Source organism: Aquila chrysaetos, chromosome 6, assembly GCF_900496995.4.
Source record: "Aquila chrysaetos chrysaetos chromosome 6, bAquChr1.4, whole genome shotgun sequence".
NCBI lineage: Eukaryota > Metazoa > Chordata > Aves > Accipitriformes > Accipitridae > Aquila > Aquila chrysaetos.
The window spans coordinates 42,048,260-42,067,438 of NC_044009.1; the positions used below are offsets into that span (position 1 = coordinate 42,048,260).

General features: G+C 44.2%; 1 protein-coding gene and 1 long non-coding RNA gene across 15 annotated transcripts in view; one reads left to right on the top strand and one right to left on the bottom strand.

Annotated features, from left to right (window-relative positions):
* LOC115342998 overlaps positions 1 to 11,423 on the bottom strand; it is a 30,135-nt gene extending 18,712 nt beyond the window's left edge. Inside the window, exon 1 of the long non-coding RNA XR_003923973.1 lies at positions 11,323 to 11,423. This is a non-coding gene — a long non-coding RNA (uncharacterized LOC115342998). The remainder of the gene's footprint in view (positions 1 to 11,322) is intronic.
* Positions 11,350 to 19,179, top strand: part of KALRN (kalirin RhoGEF kinase) — a 532,819-nt gene continuing 524,989 nt past the window's right edge. For all 14 annotated transcript variants that reach the window (XR_005932657.1, XR_005932658.1, XR_005932659.1 and 11 more), the window contains exon 1: positions 11,350 to 11,440. Coding sequence is in view for 11 of the 14 variants with exons in the window: in XM_030018367.2 (XP_029874227.2) it covers positions 11,368 to 11,440 (73 nt within the window). In the remaining 3 variants the exon portion in view is untranslated. The remainder of the gene's footprint in view (positions 11,441 to 19,179) is intronic.

The window sequence follows — 19,179 nt, forward strand, 5'->3', positions numbered from 1 at the left end:
TTTCTTTAGGGATTTTTTAAATTATTGTCGTGGTCTTCGGCACTGAACTTCTGCAGCACTGTAATGGGAGTGGGGTGCCTATGTCTACCAGGCTCTTGGCATAATCCCAGTGTGGTGATGCTTTCCTTCCCTCCTCTTTTCCTTCTTGCTTATCCCCCTTTCCCCACCTCGGTTTGCAGGACATGGCAAGAGCTCCTAGAAGGAAGGAGAACATGTCAGCCAGCAGTATCAGGCTTATGGTGCTCTTCCCAGGTACAAGGAGGACCAAAGAAAATGCAGGCACCGCTGATGCAGCAGAGATATTCAACTCCCTTGCACTGGAGGGGTTGGAAGCATCAGACTCTATTTTAAGTGTGTGCTGTTTTGTTAGCATACCATAAACCACGGAAAGTGTTATTGGGCCTGGAACAACAAACCACTGTGCCTCTGGTGAGGATGGGAATTCCATCTAGCTTTCATTTTCTTTAGAGATATATGTTGGAGTATTTTTCTTTTTCTAATGTTTTCATGGTTGTGTTTCTTGCACCGCTAAATGCATCACAGCAAAATCCAATTCAATCTTAAGAATAATCACTTTGCCGTGTAGAGAATATACCTTTCAATACACTTCATAATGACCTAGAAGATTAATTGAATAATGAGGTGGTGAAACCAAGCAAGAAAGTATGGATGACCGGGAGGATGTCCAGAAGGATTTAATAAAACTGGATGATTGGACAATATGATGGCAAACGAAATTCAGTGAAGATAAACACACAATAATGCATTGGGGGAAATAATTTAAGCTGCTCATGTGCACTGATGAATTCTGAATTAGCTGCACCTTCTCAAGTGTAAGAACTTGGTGTTATCATGGATAGTGCAAGGTCTAATAACTGATGCAAAGTAGTGGGGGAGATCCTGGAGCACATTAGTACAGGGTGGAAGGATAATTTTCTGAACAATACTCTTCACTGAAAACATACAGAATGCAAGAAATGTTTATTTTAATTCAAGTAAGAGAAATTGCTCCTGATTAAACTTCCCAAGATTAGTTCCAGTTTCACAATCTAAATGGATGATGAGTTGCACTGATAGTAGTATTTGAACCTGGGATTTTCAGCAATAAAAACATCTTATACTGATCAGACTGAAAAGCTGACGTTAGAGGGACTTTTGCTTTTAATTTCACCGGGCCTGGGATTTTACTCCAGTTCCAAAGTTGAAGTCAATAGTAGACTTAGGACACTTATGTATACTACTGCCTAAACTAAGTGCTGCTGTTGTGCAGCAGATACAAGGCACAGAAAACCTACATAGTCAAAAAAGTTAGACAAGATAATAGTCATTGGTACATAAAGAAAAATACTCAGTAGAGAACTTTAATCTTCATTGCCAAAGTTAGTTTTAATTTGGTTCCCCACACTTTAAAAAAAAAAAAAAAAAAAAGGAAGTGTGTGTGAAACTCTCTTTTCCATCGACTGGGGGAGAATCAGCCCGAATATGCATGTATGTACACATGTATATACAGGGAGCAGCAAGGTTGGCCTTGGCAAGAGATTAAAATAAAAGGATTAAAATGCCATTACATATAAACAAACATGAATTCATGGATTTCAAATTATATTTGACTGCATGAATGATAATAATGACTGTAGTGTTTACTTCTGTTGCCTAGGAAAGCCGCATATGTTTACAGTATTGACATTTGAATCTTAAATTCATTTGTAATGTTGTGCTGTTCCATTTTATAACTGAAGAAGAGATTTATCTTTGAGATAAAAGCTTCTCCTGGCAGAACTTGCAATCAGATATTATTTAGCACTTGCAGAACATCAGACTTGGAGCAGGGGTGGCTGGTTTTTGGGTGTCGCTTCTGTGAGCAAATGGGGACCAATGTGGCTGTGGCCCACACTGTGCCTGCAGCGCCAGCTGGGAGGAGTAAACAGAGGCTGGAAGGGGAATGTGTGTCTTTTGGGCACCAAAATATCCCACTATAGCTCTATAACACCACCATAAATGGGAATGTGGAATTCACTTCTGTGCAAAGGATCCGCCAAGGCTTCTCATAGGAGTAAAATTCACCCTGAAGTAGTGTGTCATTCAGCTGTAGATCTAAGAATGTTTCACTGAACCATAATGAATTTAGCCCTTCCCTGAAGGTAAGAAACACTATAGCCCTGTTGCAGATAGGTTAATTATTATTTAGAGGGGTAATTTTTCTCTGGAAGGTCACAGTTCACAGCACAAAGAAACCTTGGATTTGAATCTAACAATCCTTACTCCCAATATTTGTTTCTACCTAATATGTATTTGTTCTTCTGGCTTTGGCACTGGAGTAAAAGTATTTTTTATTTGGCTACATACCAGACTGAATATCACTGAACTTGTACTGCACGTACACAGGTTCAGAGTTTTTCCAGTAGCCATAACTGCTCAAGCTGCACAGGCACCCTGTATTTGTTTCACTTTCAGGATACTTGGCTTGTCTTTAACCACCAATCATTTAAAACAAAAGTCTCTGAAGCTAAAAAACCCCTATTTTCAGAGAGTCAAAATGTCAAATTTTGAAAGAAAAACATTCTGAATTCTTTCTTGCTATTTCTAGCAGAATTGTTTCAGTCAGTTTTACCAACGCTATGTGCTACAGCAAATTTATTAGATGTTAAAAACTGATACTAGCCCAACTTTGCCTTTCACTGAAACAAGAAAGGTTGCCCAACCTTCTCTTCCTGGGTATTTGTTTGGTATCCTGAGCTCCCTGCTGCTGCCCCAGACAGCTCTACCCAAGAAATGAAGTCCTGATGAAATGAGTTATGCTTTCTCTAATCACTGACAAGATAGTGTATGAAGGCCTTTGTAGACTTCTGTCTGTGTTATACACCAGGTCTGCTGGTACAAAACCCCTGTTCTACTAGGACCAAAGAGGCTTGGTCTGAAGACACTGGATCTTGGTAGCCAGATGGTCTGTAGCCTATAGCGTGGACTTCTTGCACCTCTGGAGTGTGAGCTGTCTAGTGCTGTCTGTGAAATAAACATAGCAAAGCACGGGTTTGGTCTCTTCCAGATGTTCACCAGAGTACAGGGAAGAGCTGACATGACTTAGTCAAAGAAAGGAAGATGGTTGGTACTTGTGTACAGTTTCTAGATTCATTTTAGCAGTCATAATGATACAGAGAGCTTCCTTTTAGCAGATATCAGTGTTTCTAAACAGATCCAGATGACCACTGAAGGTTTACCCTTTGAAGGAAGGGAATACTTCAGCTCCAGCAGCTGTGAGGCATTATGTTTTCAAAGATATTCAGAATCATGTGTGGTCCTTAAGAATTTACAGCACAGCTTCCCTGGAGGGCAATTTTGATACCAGCCTCTATCAGACTGACAGACGGGGATGTAGAAATACCTACCCTGAAGGCAGCTCTTCAACTGCAGAAAGTATGTCAGCCTTGCCTGCTGTCATATAAATGACCTCCCTCTCAGAGCAAGTGTCACAGTGGCTAGGAACAATACTGTTTTGAAAATAGTATCTTCAGCTACTGTCTTGTCCCTTCTGCAGAACAGTATCATCTGTGACTTCCCATCTGGTTCCTAATTTTATCTCCTTCTAAGCTCTCAGCACACCAGAGCTGCACTTCTGCATGAATCTTTGTCCCATCAGCACTGGAACTAAAAATATAAATATCGAAGTGGCAGTTTGTACTGAAAATCCAAATTATACAGGGGCTTTTGGGCCTCTCTGAGGTATTGAGGTTCTTCCTTGAATGTTCTGCCACTGAAGCATTTCTTGTAGGGTGAAAAACATATCTACAGTTGTCAGAACTGTCACAAATCTCACCATGAATCTCCAATATACCGTACACACATTATCATCCCTGTCTGTCTGTCTAGGTCTCCTTGTGAATCATGGGAATCCATCCCTGACCTTTTAATGCATGGAAAGTGTAAAATACCCCGAGCAAGATGTGGTGGCAGTAGAGACCTACTTTTAAAGTTCAGAGCTAAGCTGGGCTTTGAGCTGTGCGAGATCTGAAGCACCACTGCAAGCAGCTAAGCACCAGGTCTGTAATCGTTGTGAGTGGGGTGGAAAGCTGACTTTCAGCCCAGGGGGGCCGGGAAGCACAGGGATGTGGCTGGTTGGACACATATTCCTCCTTGCCTACTTACTAGTCTTTAGTTGCAGTCACATGTTCTTCTCTTGTACTCCCAGTATCCCAACACCTTCCCTCCTTCACACTTGCCTGTAGCAAGCAATACTGGGAGGAAGCTGCAGCTACTTGCCATCCTTATGAATCTCTGTTTATAGGCAGCAGAGAAAGGAGACTTGTTATTAGGTGGAAAAGAAAAAGCCAAAAGGACAATAAATGAAGAACATCTGGAAACTCTCCAGCCATAACTGTAAGCCAGGCTGAAAAGATATCTGGGGAAGGTGGCAGAAGAGGAGATCTGCTCAGCAAGACTCTTAAAGCTCTCTGGAGAGTAGTTGTTACTGGAAAGCAGGGAGATGCTGAATAACCGACCCCTGCTCCTGCTGTCAGGAAGAGTTACGACTGCCCCTGAGATGTAGTGGAAAGTACAGCTGGGTGTGATTGCAGGAGAGTGGGTGAAAACTCAGAGTCACTGAACAACTCCCATGCATCAGATTCGGCCTCAGTAATTTACTGGTTGCTGCCTTCAGTAACACTAATTCTGTTTTCAGAAAAATACAAAATCCAAATCACCACAAGAAAACAACTGAGGGGCATCTTGTGTCAGTTTCTCATGTGAGGCTCTGCAGATAAGTCTTATCCAAATTTGTCACATGAGCGATACTGTGATGTTCACTTAAAAATGAAACAAAATTTATTTGATTAACCTTATTCATTTGGGTAATTTGGAAAAAGACATTCCAGTTAGTGGGTGGAGTCTGGTGTGAACATTACAATGTACATTTTCAGTGTTATAGATATTGTAAAGCACTAAGCAGGATAAACAGCTGCCAGGTATAGGGTCTGTAAAGATTGCTGGCAGGATTTATGAGGACTGTATAGTGTAGTTTGTAGTAAAGGAGGTCTAGGGGATTTTAAAAGGTTTTCAGACATGACACCACCTGATTCAATAAGAATGCATGAATCATTTGATGTCCTAAGGATACTTTTAATGTGTTAGCTGATTAATTTTAGGTTTACTAGGGCTTCTTAGGAGAATCCAAAGCCTAAATGCATTAACAAATTTAGAGATCCAATCATTTCGTTTTCTAACTTTTTATAAAATATAAACTGAGCTCACATTGGTTTTGGTTTTGTGTACAACACCACTACTTTTCTTTTATCCCAGGAAGAAACTTCTATCTCACACAAATTTATGCTGGTGAAATGGAAAACAGGTTAGTATTTATGTCCAACCATGTGTGAAATTAGTATCCTACAAGTGCACTGAAATGAATGGTTGTGGTAATAAAGTAGTAGTCACTGTTTAATTTTAATGCATGCTTCACCTTAAAATTGGTTTTCTGAATGGCTACTATGTACATCTACATTCTTCGCAAAACACTTCAATATTTAATACTTCCTTTTTCTGGTCTAATTCTGTAACTCTTTCTGCACTGGGCAGAACTTGCCTGGGAGGTTGCATGGAGTTTAGGAGCTCCTGGTAAATAAATACTGCTCAGTATTGCTAAGAATCTGGCAAAAATGCAGAATCAGGATTAAATGTTTGCAGGAAACTTAGAATAAAATGTTCCAGCTTAACAGTGCTTAAGACTGATGTTCTTTATGTACATAAAAGTATAGTGTAGACTTGGCCAATAGAAGCTTCTCTTTTCTACCCGCTGTAGCAAATGGAGCCTGGCTGAGGGATACCACCTTTGTGATTAGATTTTTTTTTTTTTTTTCATTAGTTAACAGAATTTGTGATCCATTAGCACTAGCAACTTACTTAACAAATGTATCCAAACAGCTACTAGGGAGAAATGGATTTTCAGTCAGTATTGACTCTTTCCAGATTCATATCTGTAAACTTTGAGAAAGACCTGTGTCTTCTTCATGGATGCATCAGCTGTTCTGCTTGCTGCTAATTCAGTTTAAGCTTCTATGGCCTCAGTGGCAAATGCAGTTCTCTATCATATGGAAGAGGCACATTTTTCTGTCTACTGATGCTAGTAAACCCCTGCATTGCCACAGTGATAAAACTACTCTATATTTTTAAAATTGTCTTGCTAATTGTAAATCACTTTCTTCTGGATGGGGTGGTGTTTCTGGAGAGGAGTGATTATTGCTCAGCTTTCTGTCCAAGTTCAGGGAAATTGGAACTAATGTCAACTCTGGAAGCAGGAAACGAGATGGCAACTGAGTAGACATTCCCACTTCAGCTTTGATCCAGATGGGGAGGATAACAATAGCAGGGATGATGCTGGGACAAGGGCTTTGGCATGGGATTAGAGTTTGCTCTATGCCTGCCCATACAGCTGTTCCACATCTGAGCAAAGGGTAGAGCTAACCTACGTGTGTAAATGTATATGTGGGTTCTGCAAAGCCAACCTTGATGAGCATGTGCTGTCTACTGAGTGCAGAAATAATCTTTGGCATATATGTGGGCATTTGAGTCCAAGCATATGAAACATGCCTTCTGCCTCCTCCATCCTGCCCTAGAGGCTTCTCTGCGCACTGTTTTTCTGGACACTTGCAGATTTTCCCTCACAGCATTCCTGATAGTCTAGAATACAGATGGAAACTTCCACTCCCTGTGCCTAGTCCCATTTAAGAGCATAGTAATTTCAACTCTAATACCTAGACATAGGTCTGAACAGGTCTCTGGGTGTGAGAAATTCTTCTCACATACCCCAGAATGGAGCTGCAAATAACTTATTAACAAGGCAGCCTTAGGTGCTTTTAAGACCTATGTTTTCCTGCTCTGCTATTCAGGTTTTCTCTTTGATCCCATCTATTAACACTTTGTATTTAGATGTTGCTGTGACACTGAAAGGGAGGGACTTTCTGCACAAATAACGGTCTCTGCAGCACCTTGCAGACTGTGGCTTGTCTGCTGAGCCTGGCAGGATGATTTTTCTCCCTGTCCCTTTCTGAATGAGAACCCTTGGCGCGTGTACTGTGTTTTGCAGCACTTGACTCCTGATCCTTTGTGCAAGACACCCACGTTGCATGTGCTTTCTCAGAGTGCTGTACTGTTTCCAGCACTGCAAATGTCCTAGAGCCTTCAAATACATTTCTCCTATCTTGGAGGTGCTGTCTTGGAAAGATGAATTTTACTGTTTTCTTGTTCAAATTCTTCTCCCTCCTCCGATCCTGTAGTTTGCAAGCTCATGAGATTTAGCTAAAAAATGTTTCATCTCAGATGCCACCTATTGCCATCCCATTGGAAAACTTGACTGTAGCAGAGGCCTTAAATCAGAAGCCCGTGTGACAGTTTCTGATCTTTGAGCAGCTTTAGGGGCTGTCACAAACAAAAATATTCATACCTAGTTAAACTAAGTTGTTTGGTATGGATTGAGGTATTTGTCAAGTAGAGCCATGCAAAAGATTAAAGCAGTGTCTGTCAGTGAAACTAGTGTATTTTGGCTTATGTAATTCTACAGGGTTTTTTTTCGTGTTTTGTTTTTCAAGGAAACAGTAGGTGCCTTCAGCGTTATATCTAAAAAGTGAATTATATATTGCAGAAAGTATTTCATTCTATATTTAACTGCTCTTCTTTGAACAACAAAAACCGTAAACTTGTTGCCGAGACTTGAACTGAAGTCATGGTGGTTCCTAGCTGTTAATGGTATTTTACAGTGACAGCCCTGTTCTGCTTGCAATGTTAATAGAAATAGTAGCTCACTTAATGTCTGGGGTCGCACTAAAATTTGCTGGTATCTGAATGTGGTACGCCCCATCCTGCATTGGCATTGTGCGTGCATATGAGAGGCATGTGCAAAATGTGACAGGAGGACTGTTGCTTCAATGATAATGCCATGAAAACAGTGAATATATTGTGCAGGGCTTCCCTGACCAGTGGAGCTGCAAACACGGAAGAATAAACTTGCTGTGCCTTGCACAGCAGAGATGGGCAACAAAATGCATGGCTAAGGCTTGATATACTTTAATGAAACTGGATAAAAAAACCTCCAAACACCTTTATTCTTTAAAAAGTGGAAATTTGTTTCAAAGTATGAGAGATCTGGAACCATTCTTGTTCTAATGAAGTTGCTCTGTGAAGGAAAAAAATAATTTGTTTTCAGAAGATATCAGTACTTTATATAGTTAAATATAAGTTCCTTAACTGGTTTAATCATTACCTGGGAATCCATGTAGGTATCAGGATGGCAGGTCAGCTAAATGAACTGCTCTCCATCCCTCAGCATTTTCTAACGCGTTTGATTGCAGGTTATACAAAGATGTTTTCTGTAACCTATATGATTTCTGCAAGTGATGCTGTAGACCACTCCTGAAGGGTTCATAATGAAAGGAGAATATAAATTTCTCTGTCACTGACAACATCAATTCCCTTTGGATGATGCTAAACCTTCCCTATTTATGGGTAACTCCTGTCTAGCTTCTAAAGATGCTCCTGAAGGAGGAATGCTTTGATTCTAAAAACCACCATATTGTACCAAATCCTGAGTGGACTCAAAGCGCTTCATGAGGAAGCCACATTCTTCCCAGCTACCAAGGCTTTAGCCCACACTCACAAATGAACCTGTAGGTAAGAGTCTGGGGGAGAATGAGGGTTAAGGAGGGAATCTGGGTTGTGGGTAGTGAATATTCAGAGATGAGATCCTGAGATGGGATTTGAAATTATGCGGCTTGCTTAAGCCTGGAAGATAGAAGGCTTTTCTGCATTGTGGTGTGATGTGGAAGAAGGGGTGAACAGTCACTGAAGAAAGTCTGGTGCCTGAAAGCCTGTAATCAGGTGCTTGTACAGTGGTAATGCCCTACTGCTGGCATTCCTGATATGGAGGTGGTCCTGGCACCCTGGTTGTCCTAATAATGTGAGCTCAGAGGGAGCACAGAAGTCTGCAATGAGCTTTGGCAGCCTGGACATACCCTTTCGGTAGATATTTTCTGCAGATAGTTGTGAAATTACCCTTTCAATCCATAAACATAGAAAGGTAAATGGCTTCAGTTAAAACCAGCTGGTGTTAGGCTTGGGAAATGGGCAGTAGATCAGAAGGGAAGGAATAAGGCAGCCAGAGGGAAAGTAAATGCTAGATAGATCTCTATAGGATGTTTGCTCTTATTTCTGCAGTCCACAGGCATGACATATGATTTGCTTCTCAATTCTGTTTCAATTCCAGTAGTAAACAGTAAGGTCAGAGAAGATGTGACTGGGATCTCTGCTCATCCTGCCTGGTCATTGCCATTTTGACAGTTAAGTTTCTGCAGGGAAAGTTTCAGCCTTTTTATCAAGTGCAATATATCTAGTCAGTGAGCATACATCCAAATCCAGCCTTCCTCTACGCTCTATTGAGAAGAGATCAGATGGAGGAAATGCATGTTCCTCTGTTGTCTAAAACATTCTGGGCTGAAACAGGAAAGGTTCTGCCAGCCTCAGCTGCTAACCTACCTGACAGATTGAGATCTGATCCAAACAGTGTCACTTACAACCAGTTGGCTCTGAGCTTTCTGCTATTTGGAGTATTTTCTTTCTTGAGATGCACTAGACTGAATATTTAGCTCTTTTGAAGTGCTCCAGTGAGTCCCTCTGTGGTGACCAGGTTTCCCCGGGGGGTATTTTGTCCTCCTCCTGTGCACCTATAGAGTCCCTTAAACATCAGGGTTTTTCAGTAGCAAAGGAGTGGTGATTTGGCATTACCCCTACAGGATAGTGACACTGAGGGCATAGGGATGTGCTGGCTAAAATGCTTTTGTTCTTGAGACTGGGAGATGCGATTTTGCAGCAAGGATGGGTTATCCAAGGGTAATACAGCCAGAGGGGGTAATTACTCCAACAGTTGCTTTTTATTTCTAATGGTAGAGGTAGCAAAGATGAACAACTGTGAGGTGTGAGAGTAACATTCCTGTTTTACAACGGTGTTTTGAATAGGTGGAACAGCAACATTGCTCCTTAAGCAGGCTGCTAGTTTTAGAGCTGTTACGTGATTATAGAAGAATGAGGAGCTGGTGAGACTTCAAATAGGTGAACAGGAGAAGAAAGAAAAGTGCCCAAATGGCAAACATCTGTCTTTCTGTCTATCTCTGCCTGTCTGTGCTTGAAATCTTGATAGCTGGGCTCAGGGAATAATACTTAACACAGCTGCTAACAAAGTACAAACAAGTATTCCTCACAGCACTCATTTTGAGACAACAATTATTGTCCCAAATCACAAATATTGGAGATACAGCAGAGAAATAAAAATCATTTAGCTAGCTGAATCAATGTCTGAGCTGGGACCAGGGTCTTGGCTTTTCAAACTCCTTTTTGGCTTTCTAGTCGCCTAGGACTGTAAAGAATAAAATATGAAGCCATACCTGCAACAACATGCAGATTCACTGATCGTTTCCAAAGCAATCGTGCCTTACAGCCCATGAACAAAACAAAACAGAACAACAACAAAACCCCCCAAAACCCCAAACACCCCCCCCCCCCCCCACCAAACCCCAAAACAAAGAAAAGATTTTTTTTTTTTCCGTGTAACCACACCGGCGTTCACTTTCGCTGCCCAAGTACCTGCCCAGCTGACAGCCGAGCGCTGCGCCGTGCCCCCGCGGTTATTCAGCAGAGGGGAGACATGGCAGCGGTGCAGACCGGTGATGCGCATCAATACGGCTGCGGAGCGCACAGGGGTAGGAAATAAAAAATCCCCCCCCCGCCTCGCTGGGGCGCCCATGCCCGCACCTGTGCCGTGGCCGGCCCGGCCCGCCCCGCCGGCAGCAGCTGGACCCCCGCCCCGGGCACGCCGCTGCGCGGAGCGGCCGCGCCCCGCGGAGGGGCTGCCCCGGCGGTGGGGGGCGCCGCCGCCGCCTCCCCGGCCGGCGCCCCGGCCTGGCTCAGGAAGCGCCGGTAGGGAAGCGGCGGGGGCGGCCGCCGGGGGCCGGGCCGGGCTGTCAGCGCGGCGAGGGGCAGCGACGGCGGCCGCGGGGGGGGGGGAGCGGAGCGGAGCAGAGCAGGTCGGAACAATAGCGGGTGGAGGGGAGGGGGCCGGCGGCGGCGGGGCTCGGCACCGGCACCCCGCCCCGGGCCGCGCCGCCCAGCGCAGCCCGGGGGCAGCGCAGCCCAGCCGCGGGGCAGCCGCCCCGCAGGCACCGCGGAAGGGATGATCCGGGCGGCGCTCGGCGGGGCTCGCTGCTAAACGCGCCTCCATCCCTCCCTCCCTCCTCTTCTCCCTCCCTCTTTCTCTCTCTCTCTCGGCTCTCCTCCTCCCGAACTCACTGGATATTACCAGCCGCCGGGCTCGCCGCCGCCTCTACCCCAGCCATGAATCCCGCCGAAGGGGCGGCGGAGGAAGGCGCTGTCCCCGACTCCGAGGTGGATGCTTTCTTCCGAACAGGTAGGGGAGCCGCGGGGAAGGGGCCGGGGCAGCGCCGGGCCCAGCCTCCGCCGCGGGATGCGGGGCTGGCGGCGGCGGCGCGGGCACCGCCGGCAGCGGAGCCGCGGGGAGGGGAGGGGAACGGAGGGGGTCCCCGCCTGCCTCCTCGCTTTGTCCGCCGCAGCCCCTCGGCTCGTCCGTGCCTCCGCCCCAGGGAGGATGCTATCGCGGGGCTGCGCTCCCGCCGCCCTCCTCGGGAGGACCGGCCAGGCCCCCGCCCCCGGCAGGCACAAAAGCCCCGCGGGGATGCTCGGGGAGAGCCGCCGCGTCGTCGCCCCCGCGGCAGGCTGCGCCGGCTGGGCCCCGCCGGGCCCCCGCCCCGGGCAGCGGCGGCCGCCTGGGTACTGACCGGTATTTGGAAGCGGAGCCGGCTGCCCGCGCTGCCCGCCCCGCTCCGCCCGGGCGCTACCCCTGCCGCCCTCGGGTGGGCAGTGAGGGCGGAGGCGCCCCGGGCAGCGCTCGCCCGCAGCCCCGCTGCCGGCCGGGGATGCTGACCGCGCGGGGACGGGCTCGCAAAGTGTCTCAGGGCTGGGCGAGAGCCGTGTGTTTCGCTCTCGCGTTTCAGAGGATGCTGAAGTGGCGCAGAAGTGTAGCTGGGCTACAGCAGAGCGTGGTATGGGGCCTTCGCTAATGATGCAGTGGTTAATTAAATTATCTGGGCGGTGGGTATGTGCTGGGGTCCCCACTGCACCACCCATTTGTGAGGTGGTGTTTATGTGGGAGCTCTGAAACGTTGCTTTGCACAGGATCAGCATCGCAACTGAAACAACTTGTGGTCTGCCCCCCCCCCCCCCCCCCCCGACAAAATCTTAATAAAGTATTATAGGCTTCTTGGTAGATTTTTAATTAAAAATTGTAAAGGATTAAATGCTTGTTTCGTAAGGGGATTGACCCTTTGGGGTTAGGACTGACACTTAGTGCCACAGCTGTTTGTCAAGACTTTGCTTTTCAGCTGTTTTCTTCCTTCTACCTGCTCATTAGCTACACACAGTGCCTTGAGCTCCAGTTACAAAAAACCGATTATGTAATCACCAAAACTTTAAAGAAGTAAAATCCAGAAGGCCTGCAGCAGCTCCCTGCTATGGTAGACTGAACCCCATTTATGTGAAAACCCTTTGATCTAGAGGATAACTATAATAAGGTCTGGCTGTGTGTATCTTGTGATCCACAAGCCATTAAGCCATAGGATATTTGTGTGCCGATAGCGTACCTGGTTACAAGCTAATTTCCTAAGTCTCAACAATGACAGATTTGTTTAAAAAAAAGAAAAATAACCCACCAATTTTCCTTTTAAAAGGAACCTGTTAATTAAGGTTCCCCCCACCTTTTCTTTCTCTCCCCTCCTTCACACAAAGCTGAATCATTTCTCTGTGACACTGCCTTCTCAACATAAGCATGTTAGCAGCATTGAATTTAGAAAGAGTCAAGTCTGTCTAGCTTATATAAAAACACTATTCCTAAATGAGGAAAAAGCACAGGGAGCCATGTGACTAGACATTTCTCCCAATCTGCCTCCTTTGCCTGAAATTTCACCTGTAGATCCATGAATACTTTTTTTACCTGCCTTACACATTTAACCTGGAGATTTCAGCAAGTCTCCTAACACTTCTGCTTCTTGAGGAAACAAAATCACAGGAACCTGGGCCTGGAAGGGATGCCTAGGCCACATCCTTGCACTGAAGCATGTATGCATAGGCCACCCTTGATGATTGTCTCACCTACCTTCATTGAAGAAGATAGTGAAATTCTTATTTCTGCACTGTTATGTAGCATCTTGTGTTCAAAAAGATGACAAGGGGAAAAAAACCCAACTATTAGTAATTCATTTTGATTGTCAGGTGTTACAATGGCCAGGCAACATCACTGTCAAATGGGGAAGAAGCACAAAATCAGGCACAACTCACATGAAATTGCACTGTTGATTTCCTGAGTTGTTTGTGTGCCGTTCACTTCTGGGGTTTGTGCGCTGTTGTTGTGCCTGTCTGAAGTTGGTTTTTAATGGATGGCAGAGAGAACAGCTGATGTGGGGCTTAGGAGAACAACTGTAGACAGGACACAACTGACTCTCCTGCTCCTCTTTTCGGCTGTCAATGGCAATCTTGCCTGAGTAAGGACTGTGAGATAGGGTCTGATTTGTAATAGCTGCAGAGACCTGCATTGACTTAGCATCCTTTTTTCCCTTGATATTAGCTTTTTTCTTTTATTCCTTCTGTCCTGACTTGTATTCTGGATTTGTAAAGCATAACCATTGTGGCTTACAGGCCCTCATACATTCACATCAAAAAAACATGAATCTATGTGGTTTAAAGATTAGCTGTTCAATAGCACAAGTGTATGCTAAGCTGCCTAAACTCGGAATTCATAGCTACTGCATGGAAAAGCATGAACTCACTATTCTCAGTGAAAAAAATGGAGTCCAAACAACTAATATCTCGCTCAGGGGCTTTTAGGAACCAGCTGGCCTTTGCATTGAGCCGGGTGGATCGATAGGCTGCTCCCCAGTACCAGCAGAGGAGGCTGATGCTGGGAATGGCGCCGCGCACAGAGCGGCTCCCCCAGCAGCACCCAAACACTTGGAGGTAGCAGTCCCTTATCAGCGATGACAACCGAGATGGCAGCTCTCTGAGCTGTACCTGGAAAGTAAAACTGAAGGAATTAACAGGAGGTAATAAAGGAGGGTCTTTTCTGGTGCTTACACTGATGAGAACTAGGAATGACTTTTAAGAAAAGGGTGGATTTAACACCTGTGTGGTTGATGCTGGCAGTCAGTTAAACCTCCCTGGAGACAGGCAGGGTAGGGACTGTTCTAATTTTCACCATCAGATATACACAGAGAGTAATTCAGTCGTCTTTTAGAGAATCACTCCCATGTAATTGGGATAAAAATTAACAGGCAGAGGGACTTTAAGGGCAGAAATGACTATTGCAGTCTCCAGCTCTGATTTCTGGGATAACACTGGCTGCTGAATTGAGGCAGTAATTTCTGCACGACATCTATCGCTTCTGTTTGAGCTTATGTTTGAGTAAGAAACCAAATCTATGCCTAGATATGCCTTATTAAGTTTCTTATGTCTATTTTGGTGACAGATAAAATATGAGCAAGTTCTCTAGAACTCTCAGTAGTCTATATTAGATGTGTACCAAGACTTTTATATTGCATGGAACTGAATCCAAATACTTGTTTCAAACATAAAGTAAGTCACTTTGTAAAGCATACAAATGACAGATATCCCTTGGATACAGACACAGGGGGAAAGCTTTACCTTCGTGCCTAAGCTGCAGGACTTTCTGCAGTGTGTTTTGGAAGCAGAGGTGAAACATAGAAGGAAATCCTTTACCAAAATTTTACGTATTTATAGAGGTCAGTGACAGAACAATTTAGCAAACTACCGATTACTGGCAAGAGTAATCATCAATATTTCTTATCCACCAGCAGGTACAGTTTTATTTTCTAATTTATTTTTCTGGCACTTAAGTATAACATTGATTATGTCTGATACAATAATGCTGATTTTGTCATCGATACTTCCTGTGAGTGAGTTGAAAATTGATACTGTTCCATCTCCTTTGACTGCGATGAATTATTCTGTTTGCTTTCTGCTTTCCACCAGCCGGTTATACTTCCAGCGTTGTTCATTTGTGCATGAGTGACTGGCAGCTCTGCTACTAAATAACTTTAAAATGATTGGCAGTGGCCAGGCTGTTTGATCAATAGATGTGCTTGAAATGATGTCTGCAGAGAAGTGCTCCTTGAGGCTGATGGAATCAAGTGTCTCCTCATAGAGCAGATAAATTGATTCAATCGAATTGTCACTGGGGGTGAGGTGTTCACGTGACAATGGCTGGCTTCCTCACCTTGAGACTTTATAATTTATAAGGCCTGCTCTGGTAATGTGTGCTGATAAAGGAGGCTCTGTTGTAGAAAAGACTGTCAGGTTGTGCCTACCACTTGGAAAGCTCCTGTGTTCTTTAAGGTGATGCTCTTAATTAAAATCTGTACCTCTCTCTAGAGGCTTTGACCTCTAACCCTGTCAGAAATATGAGTTTTGTTCCTTTCTTTCCTTATTGTCTAATGTAGGTGTTTTTTGATGTGGTTGACATGGGGGAGGAGGACAGTTATCTCACTACATGTGGGGATCCAGATCCTCCCAAGCCTCTGTCACCAGGTACCCCAGTGCATGGGGAAGGCCATGTGGCTCTGCCTTGCAGTTGTCCCAGCTCTTCCTCCTCAGGACTCTTGGAGGGAGCTCTGCTAGTCCAGGAATTGGCACATAGACATGACAAAAGACATGTAGGTGAATCAAGAGGTCTTGGTGGGAATGACTGTCCTCTTCCCCCTCTCACCCTGCAGACACTGCTCAGAAATGGGGCAGAACCTGCTGATTTGTGGGGTCTTGTGACAAAAGGGAAGGATCTCTTTTTGTCTGATCCTGGAAGGGATCAATTTAAATTGGTGATTTATGTTCAGAAGAGCATTTCTTTCTGTCTCACACTTTCCCATACTTCTTCCTTCCTCCTCACTCAGAAGTACGTACAGGGCAACGGGGTGACATCTGATAGTCATTTACAATGTGTTTCTTCTGGATGAGATTGCATTGTGTTATAGGCCAGTAGGAAGGTATTTATTCTATTTGATATTAATTCAATTAACGCTGAACAGAATTACTTCCAGAAGAAGAGGCCTTTCACACCCAGCTTCTGTTCAGAGCTGGTATGTATTGAAGTTCATAACCCTTGATTTCCAGGACAGGGTGCAATAGGGAACATAAGCTTATAGCACAGACATTAGTAAAGTGCACAGGCAATGCAATAAGGCTCGATATGGCACCTACAGAAGTTATTGGGGGGGGGGGGGGAACCTGTTGCCTACACTGTGTTTTGAGGCTGAAACTCTGAAAGAAGAAAAGTGGTATCTCAAAGTCATCAAAGGGGAGTCCTGTACAACCCTCCTAGTGCTAGTGTAGACCATTTTGCATGTGGCCTTGGATGGCCATGCATGCCATGGGATGATGAGCTGCATGGATAGAAGCGAGCATCCATCTTGGCCAGGCAAATATAACTATCACTGTTGCCCACCACCTGCCTCCCATAATGTGCCATAATAATAACCTGCTGGGGAAACATGAGGGTTTAAAAATGGGAGCAACTTTGATGGGTTTGGTGGTTGCTTTTTTTTTTTTTTTTTTTTTTTTTTAATTTCCAAGCACACCCTCGTGTTAAGAGCCTGCTGGAGAGTCCTCCGGGCGGACAGGTGCTCTGGGTCTCTTGAAGGTTGGGGATGAAGTATTCTGTTGTTTCAGCTGCTGTGACCTTATGGTCCCTAGGAAGGTTGATTATGGATGTATAGCAGCTTTATTGCTCCATGGCGACATGTACCATACAGTACCCAGTGGTATTTCAAGTACTTCATAGTTATATCAAAGAAAATACTTAGGGAGTATTAGGCCTTATAAACCCATAGCACTGTGCATTTTATGGCTGGAACTTAAAGTCAGTCATGAAACAACTTAGAGGTATTTATGCTTTTGTTTGATTTGGACTGGTGTCCTGCTTTTAATATTTCTTTGCATAAACAACTCCCGTTTTACAGCCTTGCATGGCCCACGCACCCTGTGTTTAACTGAAGGGACTCTGCCACTTGGGGAATTTTGCCTAGTGAATCTGGCAAGAATAACAGTGAATATTACAATATACGTGTTGCAAAAGAAAGCTGGATACGAGAAAGTCAAATATGATTGTCTGAATGGAGAACCCTAAAGTGTGGAGGGCTGTAAAAGAAAGAAGTCATAATATTTTGAATTATTTTTTTGTCACTCAGTTTTGGGACAGATTGTGTTTCTGTCACGCATATCCAGAGGACTTTAGAGGAATTGTTTGGGAGTTTTCAGAGATGTAACTGAAAACAGAAGTTGGCCCAGGCATCGCAATGGCAATCGTAAATCTAGGTTCGAGTCAGTCACCTGTGTGATATGTGGACTGCAGTCCACATTTAGATTTAGATTTAGAGCATTTTGTGCTAAGAATGGAGTAATGTTTCATCAAAATATTTACGTTTTCATGTCATATTTCAGATTCGGTTCAGATTAAGCCCAGTATTTGAATCCAGGGCAAAGACTTCCCTCTGTTGTAAGTCATTGCTAAAGTTGTTACGTATGTGATTGCTGTGGAATAACATTAGTTTCAGTTGCTTTTCATTTATTTTATTTTGAACTATTCAGTGAGGATTCAAAGTGATATATTAAAATTATGTATGTTCAATGCTGGAGTGTGAAATACCATGTAAAACATTTATTGAAGTTTAAATAGTATCTGTTTCCTAATTAATCAAGGGCTTAGGAGATAATTCTGTTTCTACTTTTAAACATGAATATTCATTTTGTTTCCTCATTTTCATTAACTAGTGCCTAGAATAAATTGTGGTTTATTGGGGTTCTTTCTCCCTTATCAACATGTGTGGCTTTGTTACTAAAATCTAGGAGTGTTTTCTGTTTCTTCCAAATTACACAATATAATGACTGAGAACATATAGGTACATAGGCCTAATTTGTCGCACTCCCACTTCAAGGCAACAAATTGCCTTTAAAACTAAAAACGAAATTCCTTTTTTTGTGACCTTAATTATATGAACCAGCATTTCAGTTTCACTGATGGAACAAAACTACCATAATTAGGTAGACTGTAGTTTTTAGCGTAAGGTCACATCATGCTTTGCTGAGAATAATAAGAGGAAATGATCTTCAATTCAACATCTCGGTGACTGGCAGACCAGCTGCTCTGGTCATTTCTGTTCATGAAGTGGCCTTGGGAAAAAGGGTGAGTGTGTGTTGTTTGTGAGAGAAATTAAATTAACCTTGTCACATAGTTGGTACCCATGTAGACTTAGTGGAGTTTTCAGGTTTTTAAAACTCCTTTTTTTTTGTGCATGTGTGGAATAAGCTGTGTTGAAGTGGCAGAAGACATGCCTTATCTTTAAAATAAAAAAATCATTGCAAGGAAAGATTCAACTCCAAGATGTTGCTCTCTTCTATGGATTGTGAGCCTTTCTTTGCAAGGTGAGCACTTGGTAAAACAGTAAAGGCAGTAGGTCAGGCATGCTTCGGTGCAGCCAGGGTATGAAGAGTGGTAGCTGGCCCAGGTTGGCTTGCTACCTGAAATTAGAATATATCTAGCGAAAAGAGCTTTGTAAAGGTTCCCTGGTAATATCGGTGCTGCTGGCGTGGTTCCTGACTCCTGGAGTGTACCCTGGTGCTCCTGCTGTTTTAATGGCAACTGGCAGCCTACATTGGGAGCAGCATCGTCAGCTGGAAACAATAGTGTCTGATTCTTGTTTGTCAGCCGGGACAATAGCCCCTCTGATGGGCTGCAGTGAAGGAGAGCGGGCTTCCTTTGTATGGCAGTGCAGGCATGGCAGATGGCTAATTGGACATGATAAACCACAGGGGCAATGGGGGAGAAAAAGGAGATCTGCAGGGATTATCAGCTTGTATCCCGTGTGTTAGGGAAAAAAAATATATGTATTTTAAAGATGTTATCAACTTTAGCTCTTTGCCATGACTGTATCATTCAATAACGAAGAAGGGTGATGTCCTAACTAAAGTCTTGCCTTAGCTGATGCGAAGTCCACTTTATTAGCTGGAAGCAAATCATATTACTGTATGGGAAGGTAAGCAAATGCACGGCCCCCAGAGACGCTGGTATGG